The 16,693-nt window shown below is 44.3% G+C and overlaps 1 protein-coding gene across 2 annotated transcripts in view; it reads right to left on the reverse strand.

The window, feature by feature from the left end:
• The window catches only part of LONRF1 (LON peptidase N-terminal domain and ring finger 1), a 32,153-nt gene that overhangs the window by 3,306 nt on the left and 12,154 nt on the right, over nt 1-16,693 (reverse strand). Inside the window, exons 2-11 of one of the 2 annotated variants that reach the window (XM_084759659.1) lie at nt 16,442-16,560; nt 14,409-14,531; nt 13,238-13,387; nt 12,457-12,694; nt 12,254-12,350; nt 10,128-10,242; nt 6,269-6,390; nt 3,779-3,937; nt 3,510-3,672; nt 422-574 (exon numbers count right to left, since the gene is read on the reverse strand). In XM_084759659.1, the coding sequence (XP_084615785.1) occupies nt 422-574; nt 3,510-3,672; nt 3,779-3,937; nt 6,269-6,390; nt 10,128-10,242; nt 12,254-12,350; nt 12,457-12,694; nt 13,238-13,387; nt 14,409-14,531; nt 16,442-16,560 (1,439 nt within the window). Of the gene's footprint in view, nt 1-421; nt 575-3,509; nt 3,673-3,778; nt 3,938-6,268; nt 6,391-10,127; nt 10,243-12,253; nt 12,351-12,453; nt 12,695-13,237; nt 13,388-14,408; nt 14,532-16,441; nt 16,561-16,693 lie in introns of both variants that reach the window. The other variant, XM_084759658.1, reaches the window with a different exon arrangement.

Genomic DNA, 16,693 nt, shown 5'->3' on the forward strand with positions numbered 1-16,693 from the left:
AACAGAAGCGTTGAACACAAGTAAGCAAAAGTGAATGGAAATGGTTAACAGGACATGGGGGTGTAAGGAGAGGTAAGCAGATTTTTTTAAAAGATGGAAAAAACCAAATCACACATCTCTCAGCTGTCAAAAGCGACAGCTGATGGGCTGGGAGGTATGGTGGCCCCCTAGGCACAGTTGAATGGAGACTAGCATCCCATTTTAAATCTGTCATCCCTCCAGGCATCCTGAGACAAGCCCTTCCTCCCTCGGTGACACACTCTTCCCTACCGGCATCCTTGCCTATGCTACATGTACGCTCTAGGAAGATAGTCGTAGGTCTAAAGATGGGGGTCAAAGGGAATAAAACAAGGCAACATGGAAAATTATTCGGTTTACGAAAAAGTGAGACTGTCAGTAGGTACAGCAAAAGCCATCCTACCTGGAGATTTTCCTCTCTCTCAGGCATCGATCCAAAGTGCTGAAGGATTTGGCTTCGAAATCTGTCTCTTAAGTTCTGAAACCAGCCGCAGGCCTGTGAGTACACCAGGTCATGAAGCTCCCTTAGAGTTCGTATTTCATCTCCATTCTCAATCTAGAAAGAGGAGGTGGTCAGATCGCCATGATTTCCTAGCCCTTAGCATCAACCCCACAGAATGAACACACACACACACACACACACACACACACACACACACACACACAGCAGACACACACACACACACACACACACACACACACACACACACATACACACACGGCACTGGAAGAGCAGGGGAATGCCCGTGCCAGTGTTAGCGTATCAGTATTATTCTCTCTGCAATAATGCAGTAACAGGGCACATTTCTGTCTTGCAGAGCGCTAAAGAGCAAGGCCTGATCTCCAGTAAGAGCAGACAGCAACCTGATTGACAGCCTGGGAAGAAAGAAGTACAGTGGCCAAAGAGTTCCGGGTCAAAGGTCTCTGTGAATTTGGAACAGAATGGTTGCTACAGTAAGAAGAAAAGAGGGTCATTCAGGGTACAGACCACATGACAGAACGCGGTAACAGGCGGGTAGCCATGAACACATCTTGTACCAGAGAACTGGGTCAAAACACACACAAAACAAAACAAAACAAAACAAAACAAAACAGCGGCAAAAATACTTGCCAAAATTGTCATATCAAAAGGCAGAGCATAAAGTATACAATGGTCAACTTCTGCCCTAAAGGCCCAAGGCTGTGGGTCCCTCCATTGACCCCTCCGGGCACCCTTTAGACCACCAACTGGCAAATGTAAAACGAAAGCCGTCTTCCAGCCAGGAGAAGACACACGAGATGCCGGTGGGCGATCAAAGAACTCATCCATTTTAACAGGCTTTCCCATGCCCCGCTGGCTATGGGCCCGTTTGTGCCATTACAGGTACATTGATTCATCTAAACAAAGAGCAGACAGGTGCCTGCAAGGGAGTTTACCTGGTAAAGGGGTTTGTTTGCTGCAGAAACTGACAGCCTGGCTGGGGACCCACATGGTGAAAGAGAGAACTGACTTCTCAAAGCGCCCCTTGAGCTGCACATGAGCATCATGGCCCTGTCAGGACATGTGGCCCTGTCGCCATACCAAGCAAGCAAGCAAATAAATAAATAAATAAATGTGATCTTTTTAAAATGCAGGCTGACTCAGACTTTCATGCTTCTAGGGTGACTAACACAAAACTACAAAGGGACTCAGGGAAGATTCTGAAATGCAAAAGACACAAGACATAAAAGGCCACACATTTTACTTCTGAAAAAACTAAAATGAAAATTGAAACTCAGCGTTAAAATCAGTTGTAATTTACATAACATAACATGATCCCCAGGTTGCGCATGATCCCCAGGTTGCGCTTAAAAACAGTTAAAATGGTAAAACGCTGTGCATCTCAGGAGAAGAACAAAACCAGCCAAGAAGCAGACAGACATTTCTAAATTGACCTTTTCTAACGTTAAGAACATTGCTACAATAATTAAATAGAGCTTAAAATTTCATTACATATCACAGAAAATAGAATTACTACCACAAGAAGAAAAGGTAAGTAATAAAATTGAGACCTTCCAGACCAGAATAGACAAAAACAAAAGCAAAATGCCAAAACATATGAAAGGGGAAAAAATTGCAAGACATTGTTATGGCCAAAGACAAGAACCCAGTGTCCTAAACAAGATACAGGTTTCTAAACATACTCCCAACACGCCACTCTGTTGGACATGTGCTTTCAGCATATATGTTCAGCGACAGACTCAAGAGACACTGCCATCAAATGTGATATATCATTATACAAATTTACCTAAAAATAGGCTTATGAGTTTTACAAAGAATACCATCTTTAGCAAACAATCCTGTTAGCCAAGCACACGTAAGACAAAGACTACCAATCAACTAAAACTTTGAACTCATACAATATTGTGCCCTAACTGACAGAGTCAGGTTATACCCATGACATCGTTTTGTTGTTTACCACAGGGGCTCTCTGTGAAGCTCCAGCTATCCTGGAACTCACTAAGTAGAACAGACTGGCTTCAAACTCAGAGCTCTGCCTGCCTCTGCCTCCATCAAATGACGTCTCTCTTTATGAGAGAGAACAGGCAATCTCAGGTCAGTCAGGCTTATCAGCAGAGAGGCAGCGTGGTGTAAGGAGAGCGCCCAGGAGTCAAGAGTCCGCGTGCAATCATTGCTGTAACACATCGCGGACTCTCACTTACTCTCTCTTCAGCTGCTAACCGTCTTGGAGTTGTGAAAACTCCCTGAACTCTTTGTGAGGGTGCCCAGGCCCAATAACCAAGAAGTGCTGAGTGAAATGAAGGGCCAATGTAGATCAGTGAGCAGTGATTGTGCAAGACCTGTTTATCCCACCTTTCCTGTAGAAATTGCTTTCAATTTGGTAATTAAATCAGAAGCCACTTTGATTCCAATTGGCAAATTCGGTTCTGAAAACACTGAGATGTCTGTCACCATGACCCTAGTAGTGTCTTATCTTGAACATCATTCCATTTTAAAAAACATCGTCGAATTGTATTACCTTTATAATTAAGAGTGCCTCTGCCACAGGAAAAACTCTAATACATGGAGCAACCCTTAAAGAAGCTTGTGTTTACTTTCACATTAAATTTTAATCTATGAATTAGAATGTTTAATTATTAATGAATCAAATAAAATAAGGTAGAAATTCACAAACTTAAAATTCGGTGAGCTAGTAGCTCTATTTAGCCAACTGCTACGGCTAAGTGATGACCATGTCTGACTACGGTATATACGGGCATAGTTAGTCTAGGCACCATGCCACCTGGGGTGCCTGGAACAGAGAGGTTGTAGACCCCATCCCCATGTTCTCAAATGCGTGCATCATCAGGAGCAAGAAAAAAATAAAAGGAACTGGCACTAAGCCCTGTAGGCAGCAATGGTGAATGACAGAAGAACTGGTTCCTGTACCTAGAAAACCTCACCTAAATGTTGGTGCCAAGCCCTAGGACACAATGGCCCAGAATGCCCCAGAAAAGAACATTTTCCATACCTTAACATCTTCCAGATATTCAATGTCTGCAGTACAATAGCCATCTTTCATTCCTCTTTTTAAAACTCGGAACCGCTTTCCGCCAACTGTGTCAACAACCGACCTTCCATCGGGTAAGAAATGCACATTTCGAATTTGTAACATACAGCCATAATCTGCAAAGCTTAAGGGAACAACACTGTTTAAGCGTGAGCGTGCAAGGCCTCATTCAGACACAAACCAACAAGTTCCCATGTAGGCACAGGTACGGACATTCACGAGGAGCCCACCTGTTTTGCGTATCGCTGACACACATCCCGAACTGCTTGGTTCCTGTCTGCATGCTTCTTCGAATCATGAGCCTGTATCTGGGCTCAAATACATGGAGAGGACAAGGCACAGTGGGGTAGGCCATAGTGCAAACAAATATCGGGACATTCTTGGTCAAGCTAAAGGAGAAGAAGAGGTTTCATTGTAACAGACCAAAGCAGACAGCAAAAGTCCATCAGGATCATTGCAGCAAAAAACTGACGTAAAAATAACAACAATAACAAAAAATCTATCGTACATGCTCTCAGTCCCCGGCTAGAACAGGAAGCAGCTCGCTCCGCCAAGGTCACATTGCTGCGTCCGTCCGTGAGACTAAAAACCAGATTATGATTCTCTTATTTATAAGCCCAAATTCTAAAATGGTGGGTACTATGCAGAGCTCACTATTTCTGAAGAGCAAAAGGAAATTTATCATAGCTAGCATCTTGTATTGAAAATTTGCTTAAAATACTTAAAAATACAGGGCAGGGTTATAGCTTTTATCCATTAAAAACGTCAAGAAAAATAAATGGGCTCCCAAAATAGACAAAAATTCTTAAACATGGTATTTTAAAACAATCTAGGAAGATAGTTCAACAAAACGTTTTTGTCAGGTAACGGAAGTGATGGACCCTTCCTTCTGCCAGACTGTGAACAGGAAGAGGAGCCAAGTCAACGCGAGGCAACAAGGATGAGAAAGCCTGGCTCTGTGTGGGAAGCTGAGGGAAACACTTGGCTCTACTGCCGAAACTCCGTGGGATTTTTGGTAGAAAATGTTCGTGTCCTTGGGACCAAGAATCTTCCTTTTAGAAGCAATCCTACAGATGCAGAGATGGACACTCACAGGAGCACTGTGGGGAGTAGCTGCCGTAAAGGACAGAGTAAAGCATGGGGTGGCCGAAGACAGCGTGCCACGCTGCCCGCTAGGAGGCCCAGGACTGCACACTGACTTAGAGTGACCTACGCTGTGGAGAAGAGGATGACGGAGAATAACACAACCAGCGTGGCCCCGTGTACTTCAATAAGGTCATGGAGAGCACGTTCCCAGACTGTGGGTTACAGCTTTGCTTCTGCTCCGTTTTCATGTTGCTGCTACGTGACCACTAATGACCCAAGGACATGTGATGCTTAACTCAAAAGCGAGGTTAAAAAGTAGCTCAGCTAGTAAGCGTCTCGCCCCCACTCTCAGCTCTCCACCTGCCAGCCTCTGCACATTCCTCACGTCCACTCTCCCACCCCTAACCTTCAGATCTGTAGTGTCACTGCATCCCTGCAACCTTCTCGCTGAGCATCTAAAAGAGGCAGGGGCTTCTCCTCAATATTTCCATCACAGAACCATATGATAAAACACCAGGTTCTTGGGAGGACAAATCACCAGCAGGGGCTGTAAGGGAATGCTTAGGAACCTTGTCCTGAAGGCCGCTGGCCTGCGAAGACCATCCGTGGGCACACACGGGAAAACACAAGTCCACATACACGTTCAATTCCTCATGCTTTAAAAGTGAGAAATTCGATGTTCTACTTGTGTTTTAAAAAAACAACCGAAACAATCTATTGCTAAGTAAGAACAGCACACAAAACTAACAGTGTTCTTCAATGTGATTAGTTGAGAGAAGTGAAGGAAATAAGAAATTAAAAACCCATAGAGAAATTCAGAGAGATCCAAGTGACTGATTAAAAAGCCAAAAATACTCAAGGAAAGGGGGAGAAAAGAACAAGAAAGAAAGATGCACGAGACAGGCAGGGCCAGGCAAACCTGGCCAGCTCTGACCAGTCCACGGCAATGGGGACACCTGCTAGCACCTCAAAGTCACCTCAGGGTGTTCCTTTGCCCTACTAACTTCGATGTTTTCCCGCTGATATCTTTGCTGAGGATTTGACCCTTAAGACATTCTTCCATATTTCAATCCCAGCCCATTCCTTATCTCTAGCCCAACAGCTCTCAACCTGTGGGTCTCGAACCCTTTAGGGGTTGAACAACCATTACACGAGGGGTCACCCAAGACCACTGGAAAGCACAGATATTTTACATTACAACTCTTAACAGTAGCAAAACCACAGCTCTAAAGTAGCAGCAAATTAAGTTTACGGTTGGAAGGTCACTAGAACAGGAGGAGCTGTATTAAAGGGTCGCAGCATTGCGAGGCTGAGAACTGCTGTCTGTTAAAATCCCTGCTCACGTAGGCTGATGCTCCTCCTCTTCTAGGGTGTGGGAAACCACATTTCCACCTGCGTTACCCAGTTCATCTCTGCCCCATTCCACGGCCTGCTGTCCGAGCAGGAAATCCCTTCAGAGCATCTACCACTGCGTCAGTCCAAAGAGCCGCAGCAAGGACTCCCTACAGGACACCTGGACTCTGCCGCCTGACTTTTTATGAACCCCTCTACTCAGGACAGGAAACCAGATTGTTGGTTGCACTATGCCTCTGTGCTACATGGACTGACAGTTAATTCACTGAGAAGAGACTCACTGTGAGAGCTCGGCAGTTTCTTCATCGTAGATTTTCTTCCTCTCAGACAGCTCATCTGGCAAATACTTGACTATTAGCTCTTCCAGCAGCTGTGTGACGCAGTACCTCCTGTCGGCTAGATACTGAAAGACAGAGTTATTTCACATTCCGGGAGATGTTTTCCTAACAACATAAAGCAGGCCAACAGTTTAAGTGAGAGGTCGAAGCCCTTGTTACAGACTGGCATACTTGATTCTGACTGCATTTAATTAGCGAGGGGGAACCCTGCAGTTCATGTGGCTACGTGATAAACCTGCCCGGGCCTCTGCTCCAGTGCGAAAGACTGAGACGCAGCTGGAGCCAAGCCCTCCGTGAAGAAAGTGTCCTGCCATGAGCACAAATCTCTTATTGGCGGCAGCCAGCCTGGCCCCTGCCGTCTCCCATGACACAAGCCAGTGCCTGAGAAGCAGAGAAAACATACAGATGAAGAAAATAATGCAGTTGCCTTATTTCAGAAACTCGAAACAATTCCTGTTTTTAGCTGCTTTCAAAGATAAAGTCTCTGCGTAGGGTTCGTGGGCGTGCGGTGGCTGTTTCTGTGAGAGGGGGTCTGACTGCGTAGCTCAGGCTGGCACGGAACTTGAGCGTCTCCTGCCTCAGCTCCCCAAGTACTGGAGTTACAGGCAATATGCTACCACCCAAGCCCTTCCATTTGTCCTTTAGGGTTCTCTTCCAATGTTATTATCGCTCAGACTTCATTGGGACACTGCTTTTCCTGTATAAGCAGTCCCCCACCTCTATGCTCTCCAAATGCTCTGAAATGCTGTTTCCGCATGCAGCATTTATCACTGTTGTGACGGATAAAGAAACAGCCACCCCTCTCCTGTCCGTGCGAGCTCTCTCAGGTCAGGACCCTATGACCCACTTCACGGTGTCTTTCTTGGTTACTCTTTCACCTTACGGTGCATACTTTACTGTTTTTACCACAGTGAAGGGGCATCCCTGTCCCTGCACTGTACCATATGACTATGGGTACATAAGTGTCAGTAATTAAACTAAAAGTTGACGACCACTAGAGACAAGCTCACAGTGCCCACACAGGAAAGACACGTGTACTAAATACAAGTAGTCAGGAAGAACTCTCGGGAGAAAAGTCACAAAGAGAAGCCATCCTTCATCCGTAGAGCCAACAAAAATAACAGATCTGTCAAGCTCTAATGAAGAACACAATGACACAATGGGAAATGTAGGCGGCTGGGAAGGTGGCTATGAAAGTGGGTTTCAGTGTCGACTAGGAGAGCCTGTGAAAACACAGATTGCTGAGACCCACCCCAGGGTTCTGACTCAGGGGGTGAAGTCGAGTCTGAGGACCAGCACTTTTAGCAAGTTCTTAGATGACACAGGGCAGCCGATCAGCAGACACGCTGAGGCACTCTTTTTACAATGGAGGGAAGGCCTGGAGTTGTATTCCATCAGACTATATGCGTGCAGACAGCAGGAGTATGCATCATGACACTAAACACACTGCAGACTTGTACGAGCTGTCTTCTTACTGTTTTCTGTCAGAGTAAGAAAGATTTCTGAAAAGTGGATGCTCACATAGTTACAGCTGACAAAATATTGCCTTATATCACTAGAAGGGAGTCTAAATCTTTGTAACAGCTGTAGGGGACTAGGTAATCCAATGAGGGTTTTTTTTAATGATTATTATAAAAATATTGCCATCGATCCAGTAATCCAGCTCCCAAGAATTTAGCTAGGGATCCTGTCAAATAGCTACAGTCATTAATTCACAAAGGTACAGTATTTATACAAAGGGATGGACTAGCTCGTAAGCTCTGTAACAGGGAAATGCTATCATTTTTTATGAGCTGCTGCAAAGCTCATGTCTTTAAACCATATTAATGGGGAAATGAGGACAGTAAAATGCAAGTAGGAGATATGTAAAACTGTAGAGCATACCAGTATTATTTTCAAATTATATACTATAACATATATATTTGTACTTTACAAATCATATAAACTATCCTCAAAGTTAAAAACAGGATAGATGTTTTAAAATAGGTGGTTACATGCTCTAATAGTGTGTTCAGTTTTCCTTCAAACAACCAGTATTTTTTTCCCCCCACCAAAACAGGTTTCTCTTTGTAGCCCTGGCTATGCTGGAATTTGCTGAGATCTGCCTGCCTCCGCCTCCCGAGTGCTGGGATTAAAGGCAGGCATGCAGTGAGCCAGCACTGCCCAACTAAACTACTAGTATTTTTAAAGGCAAAACATTTCTAAATGAAAGCACTGTATTAAATAGTTAACTTGAAAACAAAAGCAATTATAGCACATACTACCTAAATTCTGGGAAAGATAGCATGTTCTGTATACTTTATTCAAAAACACCAAGAAGTTGTCACAATTGGTAAACCCTTCAAGAATAACTTTATCTTCGATTTCTTGACTTTGCAAACACTGTATGTGGATGTGTGGATGTATATTTGTGTTCTTGTGTGTGTTTTCAACATAATCAGCTTGCTATGTAAGACACATATGAAATACAGCAACACACGCCACTGTGTTTTCTGTACAGGTATTTTTTTTTTAATCTAGCTTTCATTCATTTTTTCTTTACTTTACTGGTGGAAGATGCTTTTCTCTGCACACGATACTGTGAATCCTCACAGGGACTCATTTTCCCGTGGATGCTCCCATTGCTGTTGCCACACAGCACCAGGAAGCTTGCTATATTAGCCCCACTTTGCTGGTCCTGAAAGAGGAGGCCAGGAGACAGTACTGCCTCTGCCTTTCCCAACATGGGATGCTGTGCTGACCTCTGAGTCTGAGAAAAGGGGGACGCTGCCTGCTTTCTTCTGTTCCCCGACTCCCCAGCTTCTTAGAGCCGCGATGGCAGTGTAACGAGCATTGGTCACTATACCTCATGAAGTTTTAGTTAATTAAAACAAAATGGAAACCAGTCCCTTTGCCACTCGAGGAAAATTCAAGTGCTTCAGTAACCAAATGTGGCCACTAACCTGGACAGAAAAGCTGGCCCGCTTCACCACTCTCCAGGCTATACAGGACAATTGCTCTGGGTGCTGAGGGATCGGGAGCAGGCCTCAAGTGTGAGATGCAGGGCAGCAGTTTCCCCAGTAGTGTCCTCATTAAAGCTGAACCTTTCTCTGAGCAGGCAGGTATTGCTTTTCTTAAAAACTAAAACAAGAAGCTGGGCACAGTGGCACACGCCTGTAACTCCAGCACCCAGGAGGCAGAGGCAGGTGGATCTCTGTTGAGTTCGAGGCCAGCCTGGTCTACAACCTGAGTCCAGGACAGTCAAGGCTACACAGAGAAAGCCTGCCTCTGAAAAACCAAAACCAAAACCAAACTCAGTGTCATCTTTGGAAGCTTCTTGTCACATACTGTTGGGTCAGGGATTTTCCTTTTTAAAATTTTTTATCTTATTACTTTTTATTATTATTTTTTCTTCTTTTTAATTTTATAAGTCCCGTGTGTGTATGTGTGTGTGTGTGTGTGTGTGTGTGTGTGTGTGTGTGTGCGCGCGCGCGCATGTGTGTGTTGTAGTTTCCAGTTTAGTGTTTTTGTTTGTTTTAAATAAGATTCCTGAAAAATATGAGAACAAGTAGATCTGTTATCTGTTACTTGTGCCGTCTCCTGGGCTCTTTTCTTTCTGTTTGTTTTAGGCCCTATCTCTCGCCAACTCCCAGTTTCCCTTTTCCTCAACAGTGCAGGCAATCAGCAGGGAGCTTTTAGTCAGTCAGGATGTATAATGCACCTCCATTTGAAAATGAAGTCACTCTTTCTGTAGCCGGACAGAAGCCAAGCCGTGCTGCCAGACTTGAGATTGATCGATAAACAGATACAAACACACATTTACCTCTTTTAAGCTTTCTTTGCAGAGCGGACAGTATGGCGCGTGATCTAAGCAGCGCTCCAGACAGTTCTTACAGAATGAATGTCCGCATGGGGTTGTTACTGGCTCAAAAAACAACCTGAAATAACGCAAAGTACATGTTAGAGTCCACACCAGGAGCCTCTCTGTTAGAAAAGCTTCCGTTAATAACGGACCACGATACAAAAATAGCTACTTAGAACAGTGGGTCACAACCTGTGGGTCGAGGCCTCCTCAGGGCTACGTATCAGATATTTGCATTACAAACCATAGCAGTAGCAGAATTACAATTATGAAGTAGCAATAAAAATTTTATGCTTGGGGGGGGGAGGGTGTCACCACAGCAAGAGGAAGTATATTAAAGAGTCACAGCAGTAGGAAGGCTGAGAACTACTGGCTTAGATGAGGCCAGAAGTCAAGCTGAGGGGCAGGAGAGGTGGAAAGGGCAATGCTACATGTACTGTGCCCCCCTGAACCTTCTGAAGACCTTGAGCAACAAGGTGCCCTTCCAGGGGCCTAGAACTGTGCTGACCACTGTAGTAGCCACTAGATGGGCGCACGTGGCTACTGAACACCTGAGCTGTGGCTGATCTAAACTGAGCTGTGAAAGCAAAGGGAAAGTAAATGCGAATTCAAAGATAGCCGGAGCATATTAAGTAAGTCATTGGTGATCATGTGAATTTTATACAGCTTCAAGTTAAAAATGATCTGTAACAGTTTTAGAAAAGCCTTTCTACATAAAATACACTAAAAAAAAAGAATACTCTAAGTAAATTATAACGACACAAGTATAAAGGTGCCACGACAAAACCCATTTGCATTTTAACTTGATTTTGTTGTTGTTGTTTTTTGTTGTTGTTTTGTTTTTCCAGACGGAGTTTCTCTGTGCAGCCCTGGCTGTCCTGGACTCACTTTGTAGACCAGGTTGGCCTCAAACTCACAGAGATCCACCTGCCTCTGCCTCCCGAGTGCTGGGATTAAAGGCGTGAGCCACCATGCCTGGCCTTAACTTGAAATTTTAATTTAGGGAAAGGATAATCCAGCCCGGCATGGAGGAATGCATAGTTAATCCCATAATTTTAATTTTTGCACTCAGGAAGATGAGGCGGAACAATCCAGAGTTCAAAGCCAGCACAGGCTACACAGCTAGGTCCTGCTTCAGAAAAGACAGGCATAGGAAGCCAGCTAGTCCTGGCACACGCCTTTAATCCCAGCACTAGGGAGGCAGAAGCAGGCGGATCAGTGAGTTCAAGGCCAGCCTGGTCTACATAATAAATATGACTGTATAATAATAAATATGACTGTATAATAATAAATATGAAGTACCAGACTGTAATACCAGACATGACTCTCAATTTAAAAAAAAACTGTATTTACTCTTTAGTTATTTCCTAAAGTATAACCCTTGGGCTTCCTCAGAATAGTGCTAGATTTGTAGGAATTAGAAATTATCCATGTAATCCCCTGGGATGAGGAAACCAAGGTTGCGAATGAAGAGCCCTCCAGAGGGACACTCCAGAGTCTCACGCTCAGCCCAGCTGGCCAGCCCCAGGCCTCGATGCTACCAACTCTCTCTCTCTCTCTCTCTCTCTCTCTCTCTCTCTCTCTCTCTCTCTCTCTCTCTCTCACACACACACACACACACACACACACACACACACACGGGAAAAGTCCTTTCAAGCCATGCTAACAGCCAGCGTCATGAATACCCACATATGGAAATCCTTATCCCCGGTTATTTTGAGAGGACTTTATGGTTACTACAAGAACAGAATGATACATCTAAAATACGTAGTTTGGATTCTTCCTCAGATCTATTTCCGAGTCTGTTACAACTTCCCACATTCCGTTTCTTGCTGCACAACCAGATTCTCCCTACACCGAGGTACACGCTGTGCAAACACTGGCCCCGCTTTCTAAATGTGGAAACCAGGGGCTCGGAGGTCCGTTTCCTCAAAACCGTAAAAAGCTACACCTAGGACGAAAATTCTGTGTCCTGATCCTCAGCACCATGCTGTTAGTTTATCTCACCTAACCCCGCCCTAATCTATACTACATTTATGCTATATTTGTATCAACACGGCCGTCCTTACAACGTCTGACACACTCACCTCATACAGAGAGAACACTCGAAGTCTGAGACGTCTATTAATTCTTCGGGGATGTCACCGTAAGCTAATGAGAAGGCGGAGTCTTCACTGGGGGATTCTAATCAAATAAACACACAGGGTTTTACTCCCGAGGGAACAAGTTCAAAGGACACTCTGAAGCGGTGGTGCTGCACGGGCTAGGAGCAGGAGGAAGGCCTTACCGCCTTGCTTTTTGAGCTTGCTCCGCCCGTCTTCATTAAGAATCACATCCTGTTCTAAGAGAGACAGCTTCCTTTTCAGCAGAACACCTTTTCCCTGAGCGGACAGTAAAGGTTCGGAGGACACGCGCTTTAAACCGTCTTCTCTGGCAGGCGTGGCCGCTGCATTGATGGCTTGCGCGGACCTAGCACGGTTCAAGCTTCCTCTGACAGCCTCTGCGGCATCCTCTGGTTGTTCTTCAGTCTGCAGAACACAATAAACAAAGGTAACTCTCCCTCTCTCTCTCTCTCTCTCCCCCCCCCCCCCCACCGTCCTTTATTCTTCTTACCAAGAAAGAAAAAATAGAAGCAAGGTTTTTGACTCCTTATCATATGCATTCGAAAGCTCATTTAAGAGAACTTTTAATTCTAAGCATGGACAAGTAAACGATGTTTTGTCAGTGTTTACAGAGCCTTAGATATCAAGCTGACTGGCCCCAGTGAGGTTTAGAGCAGTGATGCTAATGTAGATGCCCCTAGACTGAGAATAAAATATTTATAACCATCTGCATGTTCTAAGACACTATCAGCTTGGTGACAGTTAAGTGGCCTAAAATGGCGGTCAATGAGCAACAACATTACGTACATAGCTTTAGCACAAATCAAAAGCTGCAGACCAGATACTGTTACTGTGAGTAGGTAGGTGATATGCACTTAAGCAGGTCCTAGTGCTTGACCATGAGAAAACAGAGGTCTTAGTTACAGAGATGGGCGTACAGAACAAACAGCCACCTTCTCCACACCGTACCTGCTTCAGGCCAGGCTCAGCAGGAGACTGGGGCTCTTCCACTCCCAAAGGAAAGCCAAAAGGCTTGTTTTTAACACACGGTAACGAACTCCAGGAAGACTCCTTCAGGCCTTCCTTTAGGTTTTCCGGTGACAATAAGTCACACAAAATCTGAAAGAAATATTAATAATAAAAATGTAACAGAAGATACACACTATCTGGTGAGGAACAACAATATAAACTTGTCTATTCAAATTCTGGAAGGTGCTTGTAGCAAACACTATTTCTTAGTGATCAGGAAAGAATCAATACATTTTAAAGTTCTGCAAACCAAGGAATCATCTCACTTCAAGGGGGAAAAAAAAAAGAGGGGGTCAAAACTTTGAAAAGAAGGCATAAAGTGGCCTGAGAAGGTACCCAAGGGAATGGCTAGCTTTTTAAATGTAAGAATTATAAAGGGAAGAGGTTTTAAGAGAGGCGGAAGCATTTAATCTGTTGGTGGACCTATTCTGTCAAGAGGTCAAGGTACACACTGCCATGTATTTCTGAGCTGGAGCTGGGGTGCTGTGGGCTTTGTGTGAACCTAAGAACCTGGACTCAAGCACAGAACTCTAAAGGTTCCCGTGTTCCCACCGAACTCAGCCTGTCAGCTGCCTCCATCGCTGAGTCCTTGCCTGGGAGCAAACAGCAGCTGCCCAGCAACACCTGGGAGCTCAAAATGCGGCTGGCTGCACAATGCAGCTTCCTGGGTGTTCAAGCAAGCAACAAATCCTATCACTCAGATAAACGGTTTATTAAGATAAAGGGGACGCTTGGCTAACAGGAAAATACCACATTGAAATATCTGTGAATGAAATTCCTTGGTTTCATCAAGAATTCAAGCCTTGTGGTAGCTAGCGGTGCACACCTTTAATCCTAGAACTTGGGAGGTGGATCTCTGAGTTCGAGGCCAGCCTGGCCTACAAAGCAAGCTCCAGGACAGTCAGGGCTATGCAGAAGAAACCTGTCTCAACCCCCTCCCCCCCCCCGCCTGCAAATCAACATATTAAGGATAAGAACATGCTTGTCAAAATGTTCCTCAGATAAAATTCCTTCTTACATTCCTTGTCTCACTTTTTAAAGACCTCAGTGCCAGCCCTGTCTTGGTAACGATGACTGGTATGGCTGGTAAACCAGGACCTTTAGTCAGTACCTTTTCTACTTGTAGCTTTGCAGGTGCAAAGTCTTCATCAAGGGCTAAGCACTGCAGGAAGAGCTGTAAGGCGTCGCCAAGGAACCCGGCATCCTGGAGGACTTTCCCTTTCCTGAAGTAGACCTGCAACAAAACACACACCAAAACCTCACGCACAGAGCTGTCTGCAAAAACCACCAAGGAACCAACCAAGCAAAGGCTTCTGGGGCTTGCTGATTCTGCACGTGAGCCACTCTGACAAGGACAAAGCATGCAAAGGCCTATCTGGCTAGCCCAAGGAAGTACTACAAACGGGGAAACTGAGGCCCTCAAAATGTCTTGACTGAAGCTTCTAGCAGTAAATGTTTCTCAAACCAGAGATGCGGAGAGATGGTTCAGTGGTTAAGAGCAATTGATTCTCTTCCAGAGGTCCTGAGTTCAATTCCTAGCAACCACACGGTGACTCACAACCATCTGTGATCTGATGCCCTCTTCTGGTGTGCATGAAGACAGAGAACTCACATGCATAAAATATATAAATTTATAAGAAAGAGAGAAAGAAAGAAAAGAAACCCTGTCTCAAACCAGAGACGCATCTTCATTTGAGAAATTACTGATTTAGAGACTTGCTTATCTTGTGTGTGTGTGTGTGTGTGTGTGTGTGTGTGCGCGCGCGCGCTAGGAACTAGAGTTAATAGGTGGCTGTGAGCTACCCTTCATAGGTGCTGGAAACTAAACTTAGGTCCTCTGGAAAAGCAGTAAGTGATCCTAACATCTAAACCTCCCCAAATCACCAATTTAAAGATTACTCTTATAATAACAGTTTGAAGGAAACAGAAAATAGCATGTATATTTATTGACTTTAAGATGTATCAAAAGCCATGTATTTTTAAAAGCATGTAAAAAAAATTCTCATCTTAAAATCAGGGCATATTTAAACATGAGCGACTTCTTCAATACCTTCAGTAGATCATTACCAGTGACAAATAATTTCACTAAAATTTAAATAATTACCTTGTAACTATTAGTGACAAATAATCTAGGTAAAATTTAAGTCATTATTTTGTAGTTCTTGTCAAACAGAAATTGCTACTCAACTTGTAAATTTTGTGCCTGGTGAATAACCTGCCTCCCACTCCACGCTCACAGCACCTCCAGCTTCCGGGACTTCGCTCTCTCCGTTACTAACTCAGCTGGTGCACCCAGTTTCAATACATCTTTATAACACAGCACGGTGAAATTTTTATTTAAAAAATTGTATAATATTTTTTGGTGTCATGAGTTGTTTGTTCTTTACTTATAAAATGCATGTTTTGGGGTTTTTTGATGTTGTTTTACAAGTTTTGCAATAATAAAATTTGCTTACAATTTTTCTTCCCCCACCCCCCTTTGGGGAACGTCACAGGTTGGACATGGGAGGCCTGGGAGGAAAGTGTGACTGGGATACATTATATGAAATTCCCAAGAAATCAACAAAAATATTATGTTGGGGGAAAAAATACATACTGAACTAAATTTCCAGAAAGCTATGTATTTCTTTTAAAAATGATTCTCTTTTGTGTGTATGTGTGTTTACATGTAGGCAGGTATGTGTGGGGTGTGTATAACTGCGTTCATGTGAAGGCAGGTATACATGTGGTGTGTGTATGTGTTCATGTGCAGGAAGGTGTGCATGTGGTATATGTATGTGTGTTAACATGCAGGCAAGTGTGCATGTGGTAGGTACATGTGTGTTCAGGTGCAGGCAGGTGTGCATGTGGTAGGTATATGTGTGTTCATGTGCAGACAGGTATGCATGTGGTGTGTGTGTGTGTGTGTTCACATGCAAGCAGGTGTACATGTTCTGTATGTGTGTTCAGGTGTAGGAATGGCTTTCACATGCGTCCTGAGGTTTGAACTCATGCCTTGATGCTCGTGTGGTAAACACGATACCCTGACTTAGCTCCAAGCTCCATATGGAAGTCAACCATCTACTCTGTGAGGACCTGTGCCTGTAACTGCAGTTCCTCACAGCGGCCGTGTTAAAGCTCACACAGACGTGACCAGCACTTTACCTCGGGCCAGTTGGGGAGCTGAAAGAGAACTGCATTCAGATCCTCTATGGCTGCTTTAAACTCCTGCAGGCCGGCGTAGGACTCCGCTCTGTAGACTTTGAGAGTCAGGTCGCTAGGCTCTGAAATAAACATTTCACAATGATATGGTTATTTTAGAGAGATGACTGTAATAATCTGCAAAGTACTATCATAACAGCTTAAGAAAAGACCTGTGATTCCAAAGTTAAAAACTACCAAGGACAGCATTCATGC

The sequence above is a fragment of the Acomys minous genome (genome assembly GCF_964271855.1).
Source record: "Acomys minous genome assembly, chromosome: 15".
Taxonomy (NCBI): Eukaryota; Metazoa; Chordata; class Mammalia; order Rodentia; family Muridae; genus Acomys; species Acomys minous.